The sequence below is a fragment of the Pipistrellus hanaki genome, assembly GCF_964339955.1.
Source record: "Pipistrellus hanaki genome assembly, chromosome: 9".
NCBI classification, from domain to species: Eukaryota; Metazoa; Chordata; class Mammalia; order Chiroptera; family Vespertilionidae; genus Pipistrellus; species Pipistrellus hanaki.
This window is the reverse complement of record NC_140511.1, coordinates 63,726,372-63,750,581: the sequence shown is the minus strand read 5'-3', so window position 1 is coordinate 63,750,581 and position 24,210 is coordinate 63,726,372. Positions and strand designations below refer to the sequence as shown.

At 40.7% G+C, this 24,210-nt stretch overlaps 2 protein-coding genes and 1 pseudogene across 3 annotated transcripts; all 3 read left to right on the top strand.

Annotated features, from left to right (window-relative positions):
- Positions 1 to 3,711: 3,711 nt before the first annotated feature.
- On the top strand, positions 3,712 to 4,674 carry OR5A1 (olfactory receptor family 5 subfamily A member 1; the record flags this gene model as incomplete). Its single annotated transcript, XM_084895682.1, has 1 exon — positions 3,712 to 4,674. One exon carries the CDS (start codon positions 3,712 to 3,714, stop codon positions 4,672 to 4,674), a length of 963 nt encoding a protein of 320 aa, XP_084751808.1.
- Positions 4,675 to 15,833: 11,159 nt separating this feature from the next.
- Positions 15,834 to 16,778, top strand: LOC311628038 (olfactory receptor 4D6; the record flags this gene model as incomplete). The annotated part of the gene is made up of 1 exon (XM_084894912.1): positions 15,834 to 16,778. The coding sequence occupies one exon, from the start codon at positions 15,834 to 15,836 to the stop codon at positions 16,776 to 16,778; it is 945 nt and encodes a 314-aa protein (XP_084751038.1).
- A 588-nt stretch (positions 16,779 to 17,366) lies between these two features.
- On the top strand, positions 17,367 to 19,303 carry LOC311628460 (olfactory receptor 4D11-like; annotated as a pseudogene). The gene is made up of 2 exons: positions 17,367 to 17,390; positions 18,320 to 19,303. The product of its transcript is annotated as an olfactory receptor 4D11-like (transcript).
- Positions 19,304 to 24,210: the final 4,907 nt, after the last annotated feature.

Genomic DNA, 24,210 nt, shown 5'->3' with positions numbered 1-24,210 from the left:
TTAGGTCTCGGATTAAAGTCTTAGTATCTTTTGAATTCTCACCTTCTGTGGAAAGGGACTCTTTCTGTTTCATCAATCATTTGTACATTTGGATGAAAGACAAAGCTGGAAGAACAAGAAAGACCTTGCGGGCATGGGCTCCTGCAAGGGTGAGTGGAGGAGGCATCATGAAATGAAGAGCAGAGCCCAGATCAGGAATCATGGGGACAGACAGCCCACACCAACTCCAGAGTATGGTTAAGGTTCTTTCTGTCATTTTTCCTTTTTTTCCATCACCAACTGTATCTATTAAGCTCAGACTAAGCAGATTTGGTAGAATCTTGTAGATATTTGATTTTTTATGAGCTGACTCATAAACCAGCTCTACAGGCTCTCACCAATCCCTGAGTGTTCTCTGTGTAAAGTACTGTGCTAGGTGCTTAATTTAACCTAATTTTTATTACTTTGTCATCTAATTTCGTCATCATTTATCCCCCATATATTCTTCTCCACCTCCTTGCAGTATCTTCACCATGACCTTGAAGGCTAGTTATTCACAAACATGCAACTCCAGCATCTATAAACCTAATGAAGTCACTGAGCCTCTCAAACTCTCCTGAAGCTCTGTAAAATCAGTGTGCTTAAAACTACATTATAAGATCACAGGGAGTCCAGACTCAGACTAAGCTGAGCTTTTCTGAGTTTACAGCAAGTTGAAGAAGATTTCAAGCACATATTCATGAGCTTCAGGAGTACAGTGACATAAAATGCTTCATTCAACCCTTAAAATACCTTCAATTTAATGTTCTAGAATAAGATTCAGGGCATCTACCTGTGCCCTGGATATGTTTTTCCTCTCATTTCAATTTATCCAGCTTCACTTTCTATTGATATTTCTAGAGACGCAAAATTTCATTCTGAAATATGGAAGTTCCCCCTCCTAATGACAACATTCAAAGCAGACTTTCACATCTGCTGACACATCAACCTCCCAGATCATTAAATTTTTCAGTCTCACCCCTGAACACTTCTTACAAACTTATGTGGCACATCAGTTTCTCTCCCCTACTCAAAAAGGGCTGGATTCTATTCAATAGTCATTGCTGAGAGCAATCACATTTCCAATTTATTAAGAAAGCATCCTATTCAAGACTAATGAGCCTTTTCTGTGTAGCTCAGCTGTTGAGCGTTGATCCAAGAACCAAGAGGCCACTAGTTTGATTCCTGGTCAGGGCACATATTGAGGTATGGGCTTGATCCCCTGCACATGCAGGAAGCAGACGATTTTATGTATCTCTCTCATCAATGTTTCTATCTCTCTATCCCTCTCCCTTCCTCTCTCTCTCTCTAAAAAAAAAACAAAAAAAAAAAACCACTAAAATAAAAAAGACCAATGAGCCTTTCACATATTATCTTAAGCAATCCTCAAATAACCCTGTAAGTTAGTGTTTCCCAAAGTGTGGTACGCATACTCCCAGGGGTACAGGAAGAGTTTGGTGGGGGTACGTGTTGCACTGGAGTTTGGTGGGGATAGGCACTGCACCGTGCTTAGCTGCGCCTAATTCTACGTTCTCATGAGTACGAGGGGTACTCAGAGTTACAAAGGGGTACACCTATGTCAAAAGTTTGGGAAACACTGCTGTAAATAATCACTGTTATCCCCATTTTGCAAATGGAGAACCGGAGACTCAGAAAGGCTCAATGAGTTACCTACAGCTAGCCAGGATTAGAACCAGCTTTGTCCTGAAACCTACACAAAATTATAACTATCACCTTATCCCTCTGCTAACCTGGACAGGTGCCACAAATGACCCTGAAACACATCATGGACTTCAGGTCCCTACCTTGCTAAATGGACTACTCTACACAGAATAGGTGAGGGTTCCAGCAGAGGTGTTTTCATTCAGCTTCCAGTTTCTCCATGTGGCTCAACATCTGCTCTACATTGTGCTAAACTTTGTTGAAGGTCCCTTTCCTTCTTCAAGGAGAAAGAATCCTCTCTTGATTCTGCAAAGTCTACATAACCTTTCACAAACAGGTGTATAACCTCTAAACATGGGATAAAACTTAAAAGCCTACTGATAAAACTGGGATTAGTTCGAGTGATGTCTGAATCTCTGCACAAACTGTGGCATGGTGACAGCTTCACATCCTCTCACTGTCCAAATTTGACAACAGGTATTATCTTCTGGTCTGTGGTGATCGAGCCTTAGTGTGGATGTGTGAGGAAGTGTGGGAATTCTTACAGACATGGATTAGTGGAATCAAGTCCCCGATCCTAAAAGATGATTCATACACTGAAAATTCTAAGAATTTTATTGAGGACTTAGTAATTTAGATTTTCAACAACAACAACAAAAAACACAACAGAGAATGCTTACTATGGGTCAAGCATATTCTAAAGGAGATAACAGATACATATACACATCATAATAACAAAGTAAGTGCTATCATTATCTCTAATATTATAGAGAGTCATAGAGATTTCAAATGACCTGTCCAAGATTACACATATATTAAGTGGCAAAGCTGAGAATTAAATCCCAGTAGTCTAAATCTAGAGGACACATTCTTTTTTTAATGAATTATTAGACTTCTAAAAAATGCATACTTTTATTGATTTTAGAGAGGAAGGGAGAGGGAGAGAGAGATAGAAACATCAATGATAAGAGAGATCATTGTCTGGCTGCCTTCTGCACACCCCACACCTGGTATCCAGCCCACAACCAGCATATGCACATGCCCCAGGAATCCAACCATGACCTCCTGATTCATAGGTTGATGCTCAACCATTGAACCATGACAGCCAGGCTAGAGCCTACATTCTTAACAATTAAGTAGCTAAGAGAACTTACAGTGAAGACAAATTTGAAACTGGAACGGTATTACTATATTCAGAGTTATTATTTGACAAGAGCATTTCTACGGACAACTGGCCTAATCCTTTAGAATAAAAACATTTTAAATGTCTGACTGCTTCACAACTGTGTAGCTGAACCTGGTCCCTCTGCTTGTTTCTCTGTTCCAATACTGAAATTCAGAAAAAGATTGATGAGGTGTTTCAAGAGATGATGTGACACAGCAGACACACAAAACTGTCCAAATAACAACCTTCACTGAAGACTTACAATGTGTTAGGCATTTTATACCTTTCCTTGCCTAATTCTTAACACAAATATGTGAAATAGGTACTGTCACCTACTTTAAAGATAAGGAAATGGAAGCTTAGGCAGGAATTGATCACAGCAGTCTGGATCCAAAGTTCAAGCACATATTGACCACCTGCACTATATTAAAAAGCAAATATGCCCTAGCCAATTTGACTCTGTGGATAGAGCATCAGCCTGCAGACTGAAGAGTCCCAGGTTCGATTTCAGTCAAGGGCATGTACCTTGGTTGCAAGCTTGATCCCCAGCCCTGGAAGGGGCTCATGTGGGAGGCAACCCATCAATGTATCTCTCCCTCATTTATGTTTCTCTCTCTGTGTCTCTCCCCCTCGCTTCCACTCTCTCTAAAAAACAATAGGAAAATATCCTCAGATAAGTAGTAACAAGAAAAGAAAAAGAAAATAGTTAAAGCAATGATTGCACTACCCTCTGAGAGAAACAGAATCTTTGCATAAAGTTGTAACTCTCTAATACTCTGGCCTCCCGCTCATGCATTTTTTGTTAAGATCACCTGAAGTTTGGATTATCCTTATTGTCTTAGGTCTGCATCTTGTCCTTGTGATTCATGGGAAACATGTTCACAACTGAGGCCTGGAACAGATCATCCGTGACCACATTCATCCTCCTGGGATTTGCGGACCATCCGGAGCTCCTGGCCCTCCTCTTCGTCACCTTCCTGGGCATCTATCTTGTGACCCTGGCCTGGAACCTGGTCCTTATCCTACTGATCAGAAATGACATCCGTCTGCACACACCCATGTACTTCTTCCTCAGCAACTTGTCCTTCATTGACATCTGCTACTCCTCTGCAGTGGCCCCCAACATGCTCATTGGCTTTTTCCAAGAGCAGAAGACCATATCATTCTTGGGCTGTGCTGTTCAGTTTTTTTTCTTCACTGGCTTGGGTCTAACTGAGTGCTTCCTCCTGACCGCTATGGCATACGACCGATATGCAGCCATCTCCAGGCCCCTGCTCTACACTGCCATCATGTCCCAGGGCCTCTGTAAACGCATGGTGGTTGGGGCATACATCGGTGGCTTCCTGAGCTCCCTCATCCAGGCCAGCTCTATATTTCGGCTCCAGTTTTGTGGCCCCAATATCATCAACCATTTTTTCTGCGACCTCCCACCAGTCCTGGCACTTTCTTGCTCTGACACCTTCCTCAGTCAACTGGTGAATTTTCTTGTGGTGGTCACTGCTGGGGGGACATCATTCCTCATCCTCCTTCTCTCCTACAGTTACATAGTGGCTGCTGTCTTGAAGATCCGCTCAGCGGAAGGCCGAAGGAAAGCCTTCAATACGTGTGCCTCGCACCTGATGGTGGTGACTCTGATGTTTGGGACGGCCCTTTTCATGTACCTGCGACCCAGCTCCAGCTACTCGTTTGGCAGGGACAAGGTGGTGTCTGTGTTCTATTCGCTGGTGATCCCCATGCTAAATCCTCTCATCTACAGTTTGAGGAACAAAGAAATCAAAGATGCCTTGTGGAAGATGTTGGAAAAGAAGAAAGTGTTTTTCTGTTCATGATGATAGAAATCGTATTTCTCCAAAACTACTGGAGAGGTAAATGAGCCATAGCATCTACCTCCATCTCTGGCTTAGGCAAGGGAGACATGTGCATGTTTGAAAATGTATGTTCCTTCCCGCTGATTCCTCTCCTCATTTTCATGGTCATGTGTCTACTGACCTCACCATGGATAGTCAGAAGGAGAAAGAAATTATTTCACCAAGAAAAAAAATAATCTTTCCAGGGTAGCCAATTCTCAAATTGGTATTACAACAACCACCTTTTGTTGGGTGCTTAATATGTATCAAGCACAAAAGTTGTTGGATTAAATACTCATTAGAGTGCTACAGTGTTCACTATCTCTGTTACAAATGGGGAAACAAGGTCCCCACAGGGAACACTGACTTACCAGAGTCACACGGGAAGTAAGGAACCAGACCCCCATGCAGACCCAGGTCTTCCTTTCCAGAGCCCTTGCTCTGCCCAAATGGGGCCTTCCACATTCATCAGCAAACAGCTCTTAAGCTGTGCATTTGCAGAACTCTAATTACTTGCATCTGGCAGAATCCAAAAAGATACACTACTATTATGCATAGTCTATGTGAATTACAAAACAAGATGCCTACTCCACTAAACACTTTCTCTGAGATGTCTGTATTGGACTCCCATGAGGACTATTCAATAATTTGATAAGCAAATGCTGAAGGGCATTAGCCTTTGCTGCCATTTCTAGCCCAGCTACATAGGGGCCTAGAAAATTGTGGTTCAATGGTATCATATCAACACTTCCCAATAAGAGTCCCCTACACTGCCTACTCAGTCAGTATCTCTTTGATTTCAACGTCATTCCTTTACCGGTTAAGCACCTGAAACCATTTCACAGCTCAGTCACTGTTTTGATCAGCACACTCTGAGTTCCTCTTGCTCTCTCCCACCGGAACCCACTGCTCCTATAATATCTTTGTTTCTTTACCTGAATGGATTAGCCCCTGCAGCCCCCCAGTCACTGTTCTTTGTCATCACCTCAGGGAGGTCTATCCCAGGCTGTCTCCTCCATGTCTCTGCTCCTCCACGGCGGGCACTTATAGTGAAGTTGTCCCACATCATTGCAGCTAGTGAATCCCTCTCATTTCTTCGTGGCTCTGTCCTCTGCCCACACATTCCATTTCCCGTTAGTATAGGTCCACTCACGCAGGAGTGAGCCTCCCCTGAGGCCTCTTCAGCCTCCTTTCTAACCACAGATAAAAGGATAAAGAGACCACTGTTTCACAACACAAGTCCAGTTTTCACATACAAAACAAACAAACAAAAAAACTCTCTGAAGATTAGCTTTCTCCCTCTCATCACAAAATCTTCCACCTCTGAAATTTAGCTCTCTCCCCTTAGAAATTAGAAGCCAACTTAAATTGGTGAAAGTATAAAGTGATCTTATAAAATATTTATAAACCCAACTTTATCAGAAACACTTTCTAGAACATATTTAAATAAAGTTTTTAAGCAAAGATAAAACGTTTTCCACTTATTTATTTTTACTCTCTCTAGTTTCAAACTATTTTAGGATGGCTTCCAAATATACAAACACTGCACAAAATAAAGCGAGTTGCAAATAAGTGAAGAGTTGTATGTTCTTTACATGATCATTAGAAAAATATAGGCAGATATATATGAATCCTTGGAATAGAAAAGACCTTTCTACACTTAATGCTAAAAACAAAACTATAAAGAAAAGAACAGATCTGACTATAATAGTGTTAAAATCTCTATGGCAAACAAAACATTAAAAAAATTAAAGGACAGATATTTAACCAGGGAAAATATGCATGTGACATGTTAATGAAGTGAATTAAAATGTTTATATTTATGTTAAATTAAAAATTATACTAAATTAATTTTAATTTAGATTAATTTACTATTTATATATAAAATATTAATGGTATGTTTCATGACTTTACCATCCTCTCTTGATTTTTATACACATATGGTTCCTCCATAGAAAACGTATTCTCCACTCCTGTCCTAAATAGTGCTACATACCTGCACATCTTATATAGTAAAGCCCTAATAAGCACATCGACTGACTGGCAGAACGACCAGTCGCTATGATGCGCACTAACCACCAGGGGTCAGAGACTCAATGCAGGAGCTGCCTCCTGGTGGTGAGCACCAAAAGCCAGGCTCATGGCTGTCTGGCGAGGACAGCAGCAGTGGCAGTGTTGGATCATAAATCAGCAAATGAGATATAAGACGCCTTAATGGGCCAATTAATTAGGAGTCATTTATTGCACTCGGCCCAGAGGGAGGTGACTCTTCCAAATCTCTGAGCACCAGTATAAGTCTCCCGTATTTATTTATACTTTTCGAGCCTCTTTGTTTGCAGATATTACAAAGGGCTCTGTGTGAGTTATTGTTACAGACAGTTGTAACCTTGAATACATAATGAGTTTGTACTTGGCATAAGAATATGGGGATTGTTATCAGTATTAGTTTATTGTAGTCTATTAAATTGGATGGCTAGCTTGCAAGGTCAGACAGTTAAGTTTATCTTTTTCTATTATTTGAACTAAAAAAAGTCATTTTGTAGAATAAGAGACTGTCTTAAAGTGACAGAGTTTACAGTCTAGGGACTATCTAACAATAGCAGAGAATTTCAAACAGCAGTTTTATATACAAGATGGAAGTTATTATGCTTCAGTGCGAGCCTCTCCTGCCTCCATGGCAGGCAGGCGGTAAGGAGTAAAGGGTGCCGGACTGCGAAAGGGCACAGGTTGGGCTAAGGGACCCCACCACCACCACCACCAGTGTATGAATTTCGTGTACCTGGCCTTTTTAGTTTTTAATGAAACAAAACCAAAATATTCTAGGAAAAGCTTGTATACTTTGTGCTCCCTCCCCTGAGGGAGAAGTTGCAAGGTGTAGTGTGAAGAGAGTGGGGCCTCATGAGGTGAGGACAGTGGTACAAAGTGAGTTATGCATGTTAGTCCCTCACAAATCCTCTATAAATGGGTCATTTGGAGGATTTAATATGTTAATCTATGCAAAATGCCCAGCATACACCAGGCAGACAATAGAAACTCAATAATTATGAGTCTCTCTCTTTGGATGGGTCATTTGGAGGTGAAGAGGGCAGGCAGACTTTAAGATGATCAAGTGTTTATCCTGTTCTGTGTATTATAGACCCTCATGGACCACACAGGAAAATGCTGAACTGAATCTACCCTGGGGAATCTCAAGGTCTGACCACTGTGGATTATCTGCCTCCGGAAAATTTAAATGAGGAGGGTGTGCCCTTTACACCCCACAGAGTGATTAGATTATAAAGCTGGGGAATTTGGATTTTGTAAATCCTTCCTTCACAGATGCTCAAGTGATTCCTCGACAGGGCTATAGAGAACCACCCCACCCCACCCCACCCCACCCCATCCCAAATGCACTGCTAATCACGGACTTTGAAAGCACCTTCTCTACTCTCCAAAGCAACAGATTCCAACAGGAGGCACTAGAAATGAGTTTCTTAGAGGTTACACTGTCTCCAATCTCCTTTTATCTTCTCATCCTAAGTGTCTGCTCACAAACACACACTTGCAGTTTATTCCCTCAATCTCATTAGACAGCAACTTGAAGACTGAAAGGGGCTATATGTGCCTGAATAGACTGTATCCAAAGCAGAATAAGTTTTAAAAATACAGTAGAGGACATACTACAGAGATAGAGAAAGAGAGAGAGAAGACAGTTGGCCAGCTTTTTCCTTATGTTTGTACCTTCCAGTCTTCTTTAAGAGCCTTGGGAAATCAGACTCTGCCAGGTGACAGATTAGTCTTTCTGCCTTTCTATAAATTTAACCCAAATTCTTCCCTTTCTCTTCTGTTCCTCTGATGTGCATCCTAACCAATCTTAGAAGTTTTGCTCCCAGGAGGAGAAATTAGAACAAAAACAACAGCAAGTTCCTGAGGAGGTTGCTTGCTCTTAACTCCTATCCAAAGAAACAGGAAGTGCCATATATGCTTAGGCACACGGGAGGTCCATAACCTTCAAATTTTCCCTTATTTTTATGCCAATGCCTGGAATTCTACCATCTGGACTCATCTATTAGTTTAAGGCTGGTCCTCTTTGAAAATACCAAATGTTCCCTTTTAAAAGAGGTTATTTTTTAAGTTTCATAGTCATTTGAACAGTAAGGATCTAGAAACAAAGCCAGAAGGCTTAAGGGAGAAGGGAACGTTGAGGACAAATTCCAGACCAGAAAAAGGTGCCCTCACAGAAAACTTCAGGTCCCTCACAGTCTGACTCAGGTCTGGCTACTAACATTGATACACATTTATGCACTTACAGAGAAAGTCACATTGACCGAGTGCCTGCCGTTCATGGAGTACTGTGCCAGATAATTTACAGTTGCTATTTGATGCCATTAACAAAGATATTTCTCAGATGATCAAGGTTCTATTATAATTCCAGATCCAGAAGCTGCCGACTCTGACAATTTATGGATGTCACTTATGCTCCTCCATCCTCATTCTCTAAATCTACCGAAGGGATACAAGTTATTTAAAATTGATTGACAGGAGAAACCAAGATGACGGTATAGGTAAACACCTGAACTTGCTGCCTTGCACAACCACTTCAAAACTACAACTAAAAGAGAAAATGGATATCATCCAGAACCATGGGAAGGTTGGCTGAGTGGAAATTATACAACTAGAAGGAAAGAGAAAAGTACACTGAGACTCGGAGGCAGTGCTCAGGTGCGGAAAGGAAGTGCGGAAGTACGGAGGCATGTGGAGAAAGGGGCTGGCAACTAAGTATGCCGTTGTCTTTTTCAATCGGGAGGGTGTTACAAGCTCCCGACTGCTCTGAACTCCAGTTCCAGGCGAGACTCTGGGGACCCAGACTCATACAGGAGAAACTGGACTGTCTGGCATTGGGCCAGAATACGAGGGTGGTTTTCTCTCAGAGGTGCTTGCAGAGATCATTGTTCCTTCACAGTGCTGCAGGACACAGAGACCTGGGGACCTCTTTGGGGCAGGGCTGATGGTCAACCATTGCTATTTGCTCCACCCTGGTGAATCCCTAAGACCCTGCCCCACTCAATTTACAACCCCACCAGAGCTGTGCCCAGAGGCTTTTGCATATGAATGGCCTGGCCCTTTGCAATCTAAAACCTAACGTACTGCAGCTAGGTCAGAGAGCCCCAGAGTTTCCAAAAGAAGGCCCAAGGCTCCACAGTAACTTGCATTGCTTCACAGGTGGGCCTCATCTGGGCACCTCTAAACCCCAAACAAAAAGAAGGAATCCGTAGATCTCTCTGTAGCTCCTGCTGGGTGGCCTCAGGCAGTAGCTGACTTTGCTCCTCCTTGGAGATCCAAGAGCCAGTGTACCAATAGTCAGAATTAAACCATCCAGATTACAACTCTTTAGGTCCATAAAAGACACACTCAGGGGGCAGACTCATGAGCACGAAAGCCCCACTGAAGCAAGTCTTATCTCATAAGGGTGTCTCCAGCACAGAAGTTCTCCCTGTAGACACAGCTGATCCTCACATCCAATCGGCCTGGAGGTCAATTCCTCCCAGTGATACCAATAACAATCAAGGATTAACTACAACAAGATTGTGCACACAGCCCACAAAGGGGTGCACCAAGAGTGTCCACCTCAGGTAATTAGGGAGGCTGAGCCACTGGGCCCTATAGGATACCTAGCACACAAAGCCACTCTATCAACACAGGGAAGCAGCCAAAATGCTGAGACAAAGAAACAGGTCACAAATGGGAAAAAAAAAAAAAAAAAAAAAAAAATGGAGGAAAGCAAACGATTGGGTATAGACTTCAAAACCACATTTATAAGGTTACTCAAGAATCTTCTAGAAACCTCCAAGAAATTTAGTGAGACCCTTGAGGATATAAAAAAGTACCAAGTAGAAATCAAGCATATACTAACTGAAATAAAGAATAATATACAGAGATCCAACAACAGACTAGAGAATCTTAAGAATCAACTCAAAGATTTGAAATTAAAAAAACAAACAAACAAACAAAAAAAACCACCCAACTGAAGAAGCAAAAAGAAAAAAGAGTAAAAAAAAATATGAAGATAGTGTAAGGAGCCTCTGGGACAACTTCAAGCTTACCAACATCCAAATTATGGGGGTGCCAGAAGAAAAGAGAGTGCAAGATATTGAAAACCTATTTGAAGAAATGACGACAGAAAACTTCCCCCACCTGGTGAAAGAAATAGACTTACAGAGAATCCAAGATGGCTGCTCGGGTAGGCAACTAGCCGCAGCCGCACACAACAATTTTAATAAAATACAACTAAAATATAAAATGGACATTACCCAGAACTACAGGAAAGTCGACTGACTGGAAATCCTACAACAAGAAGCAAGGAGAAAACCAGAAGGAGGCGCAGAGGAGCTGGAAAAGCCTAAGGTACGGAGACGCGGCGCACGGAGAGGACGGAGCCAGAGAGGAGGGAGGCCGAGTGCCTGGCGGGCGTTCCCTAGCGGAAAGGAGATAAACACTCCGACTGTGCTGGGCCCCCAACTGCTCTGAACCCCAGTTCTGGGCCAGACCCCGGGGAACCAGGCTCAGCCATAGGGAGCCGGGCTGTAAGTCGGAACCCTGGGGTAGCGGAGAAAGGAGGTCCCGGAGGCGCGCACACTGCCCCCAGAGAAGGGACTGTCGGCTGTGCCGCGGGATTGCCCTGACGGGAAGGAGACTGGGGCTCTAGACTGCTGTGAACGCCACCTCCAACTCCACTTCCAACTGAACTGAACCCCAATACCGGGCTCATTGGGGGAGAGCATAGACTGTTTGGCAGCAGGCGAAAATCGAGGGCACCTTTCTCTCAGAGGCGCCGGCAGCGAGCACTGAAGGACCCGCATAAGGCGGGGCTGACGGAAGCCAAAGCTGCAGGCTCCACCCTGAAACCCCGTCCCATCTGTAACTGGGAAATGCGACAACAAAATAGATCACAAACGAAAGAAATGGAGGACAAAAAGCGTCTGGATATAGAGTTCAAATCTACGCTTATAAGGTTTTTCAAGAATTTCCTAGAAAAGATGGATAAGGCCTATGAGGATATGAAAAGAGATCAACTAGAATTAATAAGGAGCCAACAAGAAATGATAAGGGATCAACAAGAAATAAAGAATACATTGTCTGAAATAAAAAATATTCTACAGAGTCCTAAAAACAGAAGGGAAGATCGCAAGAATCAAGTCAAAGATTTGGAACATAAAGAGCCAGAAGACACTCCTCCACAGAAGCTAGAAGGCAAGAGAATCCAGAAAATTGAAGATAATGTAAGAAACCTCTGGGACAACTTCAAGCGAACCAACATCAGAATTATGGGGGTTCCAGAAGATGAGAGAGAGCAAGATATCGAAAACATACTGAAAGAAATAGTGACAGAAAACTTCCCCCACCTGGTGAAAGAATTTGACTTACAAGTCCAGGAAGCGCACAGAACTCCAAACAAAAGGAATCCAAAGAGGACCACACCGAGACACATCATTATTAAAATTCCAAGAGCAAAAGATAAAGAGAGAATATTAAAAGAAGCAAGAGCAAAGAAGGTAGTAACTTATAAAGGAGCACCTATACGATTGTCAGCTGACTTCTCAACAGAAACCATGCAGGCCAGAAGGGAATGGCAAGAAATATTCAAGGTGATGAATAGCAAGAACCTACAGCCAAAAATAAGCTACCCAGCAAAGCTATCATTCAGAATCGAAGGCCAGATAAAGAGCTTCACTAATAAAAAAAAGCTAAAGGAGTTCATCACCACCAAACCAGAATTATATGAATTGCTGAAGGGGGTTCTTTCAGAAGAGAAAGTAAACAAAGATAAAAATTATGAACAACAAATACGTAATTATCAACAAGTGAATCTAAAAACCAAGGAAATTAAAAAAATCTGATGAACAATATTAACTGTTGAATATAATAGAATCAGAGGTATGGAAGGGGAGTGAACTGACGATTCTTGGGGAAAAGGGGAGAGGGGGGCGTGGGAAGAGACTGAACATAAACTGTGCACCTATGGATGAGGACAATGGGGAGAGGGGAAAGGGCAGAGGGTGGGGTGGGAACCTGGTGGAGGAGAGCAATGGTGGGGGGGGGGGGAAGGAACATTTGTAATAATATGAAAAATGAAAACTTATTAAAAAATAAATAAATAAATAAATAAAAAAAAAAAGAAAAAAAGAAAAAAAAAAAAAAAAAAGAAATAGACTTACAAGTCCAGGAAGCACACAGAACCCCAAACAAAAGGAATCCAAAGAGAACCACACCAAGACACATCATAATTAAAATGTCAAAGACAAAAGACAAAGAGAGAATATTAAAAGCAGCAAGAGAAAAACAGTTAGTTACCTACAAGGTTGTACCTGTACAACTCTCAGCTGATTTCTCAACAGAAACTATGCAGGCCAGAAGGGAGTGGCAATAAATATTCAAAGTGATGAATAGCGAGAACCTACAACCAAGATTACTCTACCCAGCAAAACTGTCATTTAGAATTGAAAGTCAAATAAAGAGCTTCACAGACAAGAAAAAGCTAAAGGAGTTTATCACGGCCAAACCAGTATTATATGAAATGCTGAAGGGTATTCTTTAAGAAGAGGAAGAAGAAGAAAAAGGTAAAGATAAAAATTATGAACAACAAAGTGACAACAAATACATATCTATCAACAAGTGAATCTAAAAATCAAGTGAATTAAAAATCTGAGGCACAGAATAAACTGGTGAATATAATAGAATCAGGGGCAAAGAAAGGGGAGTAGATTGATAATTCTCAGGGGGAAGAGGGTATGGAGTGTGTGGGAAGAGACTGGACAAAAATCACACACCTATGGATGAGGACAGTGGGAAGGAGGGTAAAGGCAGAGGGAGGTTAGAAACTGGGTGGAGGGGAGCTATGGGGGGAAAAAAGAGGAACAACTATAATAATTTGAACAATAAATATTTATTTAAAAATAAAATAAAATGGATTGACATTTAATTTTCAAATCTATTTTGCAAAATAGGTGCAGAAATTAAATTATATACATATATCTAATTGCTGTAATTTATGTCTCAAGGAGAAAATCCCCTCTTCTAAATTCAGGAAATCTCTTTACTTTTCACAATAACAGTTGAGGGATTTCAATTATGTCAAAATCCCTGGTGATAAATCATTCTGATATGTTTCTAAGTAACATAAAGAATAGCATATCCCTGTTTCTTTTCTTCTGGTGTCAACTTATCTAGTAGAAAATGGAATTTATGGTGCTAAGAAAACTTACCCTTAAATTTTGAATGTTCTTCTCAAGGTTATTCTCTAAACTAAATTTTTAAGGGCAAAATAAAAGAATGATGAAATAGAGTTTCATGGTTGACTTTTCAAGCCTCCTGATCATGCAAATAATCTAAACACATCAATTAAATTCAGGGACTACAAAGTGGGTAGTGGTGTGTTTTTTTAAAGACCCAACTATATGTTGGGTCTCCTTATATCATAGAACAAGAAACCAACTCTAAATATAAAAATATACAGAGATTAAAAGTAATGCAATGGAGAAAGAAAAGCCAAAAGAATAAAAAGCTGCAGTAGATATGGTAATTTGAGGTAAAGCAGACTTCATAACAAAGAAAATCATCAGAGATAAACAGAGGGTCTTTGTAATGATAATAATAAAAGGGTTAGTTCTCTGAGATTACATAATAATCCTTAATATGTGTGCACTTAAGAGCAGAGTGTCAAAATAAGCAGGCAGAAACTGAGAGAAATACAAGGAGAAATAGACAAAAATTATTATAGTTGGAGACTTTGACCTCCTCAATCAGTAATCGACAGATCCAATAGGCAGAAAATCAGTAAGGATGCATTGAGTTGAATAGCAGCCATGATCAATTAGATCTAATTGATATTTATAAGTTACTTTTCTCCAACAAAAGCAGACTTCACGTTCTTCTCAAGCTCACAGGGAACTTTCACTAAGATGGACCACATTCTGGGCCATAAAACACACTTTCACAAATTACCCAAAGTATGCTCTCAGACCACAGTGGAATAGAGAGCAATAACAGAATGATAGATGGGGAAATCCCTATATTTACACATGTTGCTTAGCAATTTTTTAATAACTCCCATGACATCAGCAACTGCCATCTTCTACTTTGAAAATTATTTTTCCTACGAATATCTGACACTATTCCCCATGCTGATTATTATATTCTTAGACTTCCAGCTCAGTGTCTAAGTGAGCAGTGGATAGTGCATGTGTTTGGGTGAAGACAAACAGAGCCATGAAGATGGGAAAACACTGCAGGCTCACCTTTCTAACCTAAAGGTAAGTGAAGGCATCCTGAAGACACAATTGCAGGCAACTTTAGCTTAGCACACATATAATTTTCTAATACCTATAGTGTTCAGTCTTCTATCTCTGAAAGGTAAAATATCCATGTGTGATTATTGATATGTATGTCAACCAGCACTAAAAATCTTAGGCTGATTAAAATCCCCAGCCTCTCCTGTAAAATATTAGGCTCTAAGCTCCATTTCCCTATAACCACTTTGTAGATGCCACAGACATTATAAGAATCAAAATAAAGATGAAATGCTGCAGTAAAATAGACAGCTTTGCCTACATGTGAGGAAGTTACTCTTGCAAGACATAAAATAAGCTAGAGTCAAATGACCATTGTCCTCTCATCTCCCTCTGGTTAGAGTAAGGACATAGAAGTGTGATGGTTCGCTGGAACCCGTTTGGCTCAGTGGTAGAGCTTCAGTCTGTGGACTGAAAGGTCCCAAGTTTGATTCTGGTCTGTCAGGTGCATGTACATTGGTTGCGGGCACATCCCCAGTAAGGGGTGTGCAAGAGGTAGCTGGTCGGTGTTTCTCTCTCATTGACATTTCTAGCTCTCTATCTGTCTTCCTTCCTCTCTGTAAAAAATCAATAAAAATATATTTTTTTAAAAAAACTGTGATGATTCTTCCTGTAAACACTTTGTATTCACAGTAGGAAAGAAAAGCCATCAGGATAAAGACTCTCAAAACCAGTTTTCTGAGTAGTCATGATTATTTGGATGCTTAAAGAGCCTTATAACAATATATGATAAATGATGTTTCTGCCTCATGATACCGTACTCCTAACCCTAACCTGTCTTCTCCCAACATAGACCCTGTAGAAGGTGATCCCATCATGTGCCAGAGTAACCACACCACTGTGAGGGAATTTGTCTTCCTAGAATTCACTCGCTTCCGGGAACTGGAGTTTTTCTTGTTTGTGTTCTTCCTTGCTGTGTATGTGACAACTGTGCTGGGCAATGCCCTCATTGTGGTGAGCATCACCTGTGACTCCCACCTGCACACTCCCATGTACTTTCTCCTAAGGAACAAATCAGTCCTGGACATTGTTTTTTCATCGGTCACTGTTCCCAAGTTGCTGGTAGATCTTTTGTCAGACAGGAAAACCATCTCTTACAATGGCTGCATGGCACAGATCTTTTTCTTCCACTTTACTGGTGGGGCAGATATTTTTTTCCTCTCTGTGATGGCCTATGACAGGTACCTTGCAATCTCCAAGCCCTTGCATTATGTAACCATTATGAGGAGAGAGGTGTGGGTGGCCTTAGTGGTGGCTTCCTGGGTGGGTGGTGGTTTGCACTCAATCGTCCAGATAATTCTGATGCTTCCACTCCCCTTCTGTGGCCCCAACACCTTGGATGCCTTCTACTGCGATGTGCCCCAGGTGGTTAAGCTGGCCTGCACTGACACCTTTGCCCTGGAGCTTCTCATGATCTCTAACAATGGGCTGGTGACCTTGTTGTGGTTCCTCCTGCTCCTGGGGTCCTATACTGTCATTCTGGTGATGCTCAGATCTCACTCTGGGGAGGGCCGGAAAAAGGCCCTCTCCACCTGCACCTCCCACATCTTGGTGGTGACTCTTCACTTTCTGCCTTGTGTTTACATCTACTGCCGACCCTTCACTACGCTGCCCATGGACACAGCCGTGTCCATCAATAACACGGTCATCACTCCCATGCTGAACCCTATGATCTACACCCTGAGGAACCAGGAGATGAAGTCAGCCATGAAGAGACTGAAGAGGAGACTTGGACCTTCTGAGGGTAGTAAACTGGGGTGAGCAGTCAGATTGAGGTTAAAAATCTAATTCTGATTTGGTTTTCTCAAGCTGCTAGCCTTAGGGTAAGAGAGACAACTATCTCTTTCTCCAGTCATTTCTGAACGTTCTCATAGCCCTTCAACTTTAATAGAAGGAATGTAAGAGCAAAAGAAGAGATGAGATTGAACAACATAACTATAGACTTGTGGAGATCGTGTTTTGATTCCCAGCCAGGACAGATGCCTGGGTTTGAGCTTGATCTCCAGTAGGGTGTGTGCAGGAGGCAGTCAATCAATAATTCTCATCATTAATGTTTCTATCTCTCCCCCGTCCCTTCATCTCTAAAATCAATATATATTTTTAAAGGCATTATTCCAGTGATACCAGTGTCTTTCCCTGTTGTGTGATCCCTTAACACTTCTGATTTTGACCCACAAAGGGAAAGAGGAAGAAGAGAGCATGATGACATAGTATGGATCACCTTTCAGAAGTAGATCACTATCTTTATTCCCCTCCCACATTCAAGCAAGGATCACATCAGTTGTATAAGAGCAGTAAAGTTTTATAGGTCTGCTGTATAACACTGGCTATAGTTAACAATATGATATCATGCACTTAAAATCTGTTATGAGGGTAGCTTTCATATTTAAGTGTTTTAACCATAAAAAATACTGATATACTTTGAGATTTGGATTTATACATTGTTTCTATCTGTTTCCCAATAGTAAACTATAAATATTTTGAAATTCAGCAAATAATCTAATCAGGATAGAGTAATCACAATGACCAGTTACACAGAATAAGAGGCTGCAATTTTAAGAAACTCAGCATTAAACAACCAAGAGCTAGGAATCTGATTCACACCACAGCAATATTGCAACAGGAAACAGAATTATATCCTTTTTTTTTTTTTTTTTAGCAAGACAAGACACTGTTGAAGTCAACAGAATATTCACTAATATAAGTATTAAACTTATAGACTATAAGTTTATAATAGTTGGAACCACAGCTCACTTATCTTTGTATTTAATGCTTCAGAGAGTCCCTGACATTCAATAAATATGTCTGGAATAAAAATAAAAATGAAATTTTAAAACTAAAATAAGTTAATTAAAACAGGCTATGGAAATATCATTACTTAACATAAAAGCTTATCCTCTCCAAAAACAGTTTTGTAGAAAAAGAATTATTGAATGACTTTGCATGTGGTCATTTTACTTGATCACCAAGCTGATTGAAATCTTGGAAATTTGGGCAACTCAAAAAATTACAAATGGCACAGCCATGTGGGCAGCATTCTGAATTGCATTCTTAGAGCTTAGGAAGAAAACCAAATAAGTATACAAGGACTTTTACATATGAAGTATCTTGAAACAAAAGAGAGAAAAAAAAGGTGACTCCATAGAGCTGAAAAGTGGCACAAGGGTAAAAGAATTTATTTTCCTTGGCCTCACTCAGAAACAGGAACTAAGTTGGGTCTGATTTCTTTTCCTACTTTAGGTGTATGTGACAACTCTGCTGGGAAACCTCCTCATCATGGTTGTGGTGAGTTTTGCCTTTAGAACCCTTCCCCCTCCCTCACTCCCTTCCCCCTCCCTCCTCCTTCCAATACCCCCATGACCCCCACCCACACACCCACCATGTACTTTTTGCTCCGTAATTTGTCTCTCAACGATATCTGCTTCTCCTTCATCACAGCTCCCAAGGTTCTGGTGGACCTGTTACAGAGGAAGACCATTGCCTTCAGTGGCTGCTTGACCTAGATGTTTTTCTTCCACCTTGTTGGAGGGGCAGATGTAGTTTCTTTGTTGGTGATGGCATTAGATCGGTATCTGGCCATCGCCAAGCCCCTGCACTATGTGATCCTCATGAGGACGGGGTATTGCACTGCCCTCATTGCAGCCTCTTGGGCAGGGGGCTTTGTCCACTCCATCGTCCAGATTTCCCTGTTGCTCCCACTTCCCTTCTGTGGACACAATGTTATTGATACTTTCTACTACAGTGTCCCCCAGATCCTCAACCTCGCCTGCACAGACATTTTTATGCTGGAGCTGCTGATTTCCAATAAAGGATTACTAACCACACTGTGCTTCTTCTTCCTCCTGTGTCCTATATGGTCATATTATTAGTAGTGCAGTAAGGTCTCAGGCAGGGGAGGGCAGGAGGAAAGCCAACCCCACCTGTACAGCCCACATCACTGTGGTGACTGAATTTTGTGCCCTGCATCTATGTCAAGACCTGGCCCTTCACTGCCCTCCCCACAGATAAGGCCATGGCTGTCACCTTCACTGTATCTGGCCATCGCCACATACTCCCCTCTGCTAAACCCCTTGATTTACACTTTGAGGAACCAGGAGATGAAGTCAGCCTCAAGGAGCCTGAAGAGGAGATTCATGCTTTCTGACAAGGAACAGACCAGTAACTCACTCCTTCTTACCACCTTTAAAAATGATTGTCCATCAAATAAACTGTATTCACTAAAAATTTTTCTAGTTAATTTTTGTATTTCTACTAAGGTTCACAGGACTTTCAAAGATTCTGATTAGCATGAAATAATAATGTAGAAAAATGGCTTTTTTGTTATAAAAGAAAGTAAAGAAATCAAATTGTTAGCCAGAGAGGTAACTAGTCTACATTACAAGCATCTTATTAAACTAGGATAAGTGGCAAATTTAACAAAACAAAAAAATATAAAGTTAAAACAAGTGAAAAATGAAATCAGACCTTCAAAAAAAAAGTTAAAGAATGATACAATGGCCGAAACCGATTTGGCTAGTGGATAGAGCGTCAGCATGTGGACTGAAGGGTCCCGGGTTCGATTCCAGTCAAGGGCATGTACCTTGGTTGCAGGCACATCCCCAGTAGGGGGTGTGCAAGAGGCAGCTGATCGATGATTCTCTCTCATTGATGTTTCTAACTCTCCCTCTCCCTTCCTCTCTGTAAAAAATCAATAAAATATATATTTTTTAAAAAGAATGATACAATGAGCACCTAAGTAACCTTTTTTAGATTTTCCAAAAAATAAAAATTTTATAGCAATGACTTTCTTTCCTATGTCTTTCTGTGCCTTCATGTTTACATCCTTTTTTTCCAGCCAAACTCACCACTTATAAGCAACTGTTATATTCAAGCGGGCCCCTAAATCTAGAGCTCCCATTCTCTCCATTCCTGTGTGCCCTGAACATAAAGGTCACCCTCTCTGTGCAGGTTTCTCAGAGCCTCTTATAGAGAAACCATTCCCCTCTCTCACACAGCTCATCTGTCTTCAGATGGTTCCCACCACTTCCATATTACTATTAGATTTAAATTCTTTTCCCACTGGTTTTAGATTCAATTCCTTTTTCTCAAATAACCTAGAACTCTGCCAATACTCCATCAATATTTATTAAATTATTAGATGGATTGAAAATAGCAGAAAGATGACACAGAAGCTGGTGGATATTCTCTGAATTACCAAAGGTACGTTGTGAATTTGGGACCTATTTCTTTTTAACAAGGAGGTCTGAGTTGGAGTCTGAGGTACCTTCTATTGTTCTGTGTAACCAGAGTCTGTTATTTACATGGGGTCCCTGTGAGAGGCTTTCATAACTAGTTTGGGCCCTGACTGGTTTGGCTCAGTGGATAGAGCTTCGCCCCAAGGACTTGAAGGGTCTCAGTTCAATTCATTCTGGTTGAGGGAATGTACCTCGATTGCAGATTGCATCCCCTGCCCTGATTAGGGAAGCTCTAATAGGGGCATGTGTGGGAGGCAACCAAATGATGTGTCCCTCTCACATCAATGTTTCTCTCCCTCTGTCTCTCTCCCTACCTTCCACTCTCTCTAAAAATCAATGGACTGGAGGTCAATTCCTCCCAGTGATACCAACAACAATCAAGACTTAACTACAACAAGGTTGTACACGCAGTCCACAAAGGGGAGCACAAGAGTGTCTACCTCAGGTAACTGTGTAGGCTGACCCATGGGACATATAGGACACCAAACACACAAAGCCATCCTACCAACTCTGGGAAGCAGCAAAAATGCTGAAACAAGGAAATAGATATCAAACAAAAAAGATGGGGGAGAACAAAAGACTGGATATAGAGTTCAAAACCATGGTTATAAGGTTTTTCAAGAATTTCCTAGAAAAGGCCAATAAATTTATTGAGACCCCCAAGGATATGAAAAAGAACCAACTAGAAGTTAAATATACACTGACTGAAATAAAAAATATTATACAGAGACCCAAGAGCAGACTGGAGGAACACAAGAATCAAATCAAAGATTTGGAACACAAAGAGACAAGGACACTCCTCTGGAGAAGCAAGAAGAAAAGAGAATCCAGAAAGTTGAAGATAGTGTAAGGAGCCTCTGGGACAACTTCAAGCTTACCAACATCCAAATTATGGGGGTGCCAGAAGATGAGAGAGTGCAAGATACTGAAAATCTATTTGAAGAAATAATGTCAGAAAACTTCCCCAACCTGGTGAAAGAAATAGACATACAACTACATGAAGTGCACAGAACTCCAAACAAGAGGAATCCAAAGAGGACCACACCAAGACACATCATGATTAAAATGCCACTGGCAAAAGACAAAGAGAGAATCTCACAAGCAACGAGAGAAAAATAGTTAGTTACCTATAATATAAGGGAGCACCCATACGACTATCAGCTGATTTCTCAACAGAAACTATGCAGGCCAGAGGGAGTGGCAATAAATATTCAAAGTGATGAATAAAGAGAACCTACAACCAAGATTACTCTACCCAGCAAAACTGTCATTTAGAGTTGAAAGTCAAATAAAGAGCTTCACAGACAAGAAAAAGCTAAAGGAGTTCATCACCACCAAACCAGTATTATATGAAATGCTGAAGGGTATTCTTTAAGAAGAGGAAGAAGAAAAATGATAAAAATTATGATCAACAAATGCATATCTATAAACAAGTGAATCTAAAAATCAAGTGAATTAAAAATCTGAGGCACAGAATAAACTGGTGAATATAATAGAATCAGGGGCAAAGAAAGGGGAGTAGACTGATAATTCTCAGGGGGAAGGGGGTATGGAGGGTGTGGGAAGAGACTGGACAAAAATCACTCAGCGGCCGAGACCGGTTTGGCTCAATGGATAGAGCGTCAGCTTGGGGACTAAAGGGTCCCGGGTTCGATTCCGGTCAAGGGCATGTACCTTGGTTGCGGGCATATCCCAAGTAGGGGGTGTGCAAGAGGCAGCTGATCGATGACTCTCTCTCATCGATGTTTCTAACTCTCTATCTCTCTCCCTTCCTCTCTGTACAAAAAATCAATAAAATATATTTTTTTTTAAAAATCACACACCTATGGAATAGGACAGTGAGGAGGAGGGTAAAGGCAGAGGGGGGTTAGAAACCGGGTGGAGGGGAGCTATGGGGGGAAAAAAGAGGAACAACTATAATAATTTGAACAATAAATATTTATTTAAAAATAAAATAAAATGGATTGACATTTAATTTTCATACCTATTTTGCAAAATAGGTGCAGAAATTAAATTACATGCATATCTAATTCCTGTAATTTATGTCTCAAGGAGAAAATCCCCTCTTCTAAATTCAGGAAATCTCTATACTTTTCACAATAACAGTTGAGGGATTTCAATTATGTCAAAATCCCTGGTGATAAATCATTCTGATATGTTTCTAAAGTAGCATTAAGAATAGCATATCCCTGTTTCTTTTCTTCTGGTGTCAATTTATCTAGAATTTATGATGCTAAGAAAGCTTACCCTTAAATTTTGAATGTTCTTCTCAAGGTTATTCTCTAAACTAAATTTTTAAGGACAAAATAAAAGAATGATGAAATAGAGTCCCATGATTGACCTTTCAAGCCTCCTGATCATGCAAATAATCTAAACACATCAATTAAATTCAGGGACTACAAAGTGGGTTGTGGTGGGTTTTTTTTAAAGACCCAACTATATGTTGGGTCTCCTTATAGAACAAGAAACCCACTCTAAATATAAAAATACACAGAGATTAAAAGTAATGCAATGGAGAAAGAAAAGCCAAAAGAATAAAAAGCTGCAGTAGATATGGTAATTTGAGGTAAAGCAGACTTCATAACAAAGAAAATCATCAGAGATAAACAGAGGGTCTTTGTAATGATAATAATAAAAGGGTTAGTTCTCTGAGATTACATAATAATCCTTAATATGTGTGCACTTAAGAGCAGAGTGTCAAAATAAGCAAGGCAGAAACTGAGAGAAATACAAGGAGAAATAGACAAAAATTATTATAGTTGGAGACTTTGACCTCCTCAATCAGTAATCGACAGATCCAATAGGCAGAAAATCAGTAAGGATGCATTGAGTTGAATAGCAGCCATGATCAATTAGATCTAATTGATATTTATAAGTTACTTTTCTCCAACAAAAGCAGACTTCACGTTCTTCTCAAGCTCACAGGGAACTTTCACTAAGATGGACCACATTCTGGGCCATAAAACACACTTTCACAAATTACCCAAAGTATGCTCTCAGACCACAGTGGAATAGAGAGCAATAACAGAATGATAGATGGGGAAATCCCTATATTTACACATGTTGCTTAGCAACTTTTTAATAACTCCCATGACATCAGCAACTGCCATCTTCTACTTTGAAAATTATTTTTCCTACGAATATCTGACACTATTCCCCATGCTGATTATTATATTCTTAGACTTCCAGCTCAGTGTCTAAGTGAGCAGTGGATAGTGCATGTGTTTGGGTGAAGACAAACAGAGCCATGAAGATGGGAAAACACTGCAGGCTCACCTTTCTAACCTAAAGGTAAGTGAAGGCATCCTGAAGACACAATTGCAGGCAACTTTAGCTTAGCACACATATAATTTTCTAATACCTATAGTGTTCAGTCTTCTATCTCTGAAAGGTAAAATATCCATGTGTGATTATTGATATGTATGTCAACCAGAACTAAAAATCTTAGGCTGCCGAAACCAGTTTGGCTCAGTGGTAGAGCGTCGGTCTGAGGACTGAAAGGTCCCAGGTTCGATTCTGGGCAAGGGCATGTACATTGCTTGCGGGCACATCCCCGCTAGTGGGTGTGCAAGAGGCAGCTGGTCCATGTTTCTCTCTCATTGATGTTTGTAGCTCTCTATCTCTCTCTCTTCCTTTCTGTAAAAAATCAATAAAATATATTAAAATAAATAAATAAATAAATAAAATGTTCAATCTTTTAAACAATAATAATAATTAAAAATAAAAATAAAAATCTTGGGCTGATTAAAATCCCCAGCCGCTCCTGTAAAATATTAGGCTCTAAGCTCCATTTCGCTATAACCACTTTCTAGATGCCACTGACATTATAAGAATCAAAATAAAGATAAAATGCTGCAGTAAAATAGACAGCTTTGCCTACATGTGAGGAAGTTACTCTTGCAAGACATAAGATAAGCTAGAGTCAAATGACCATTGTCCTCTCATCTCCCTCTGGTTAG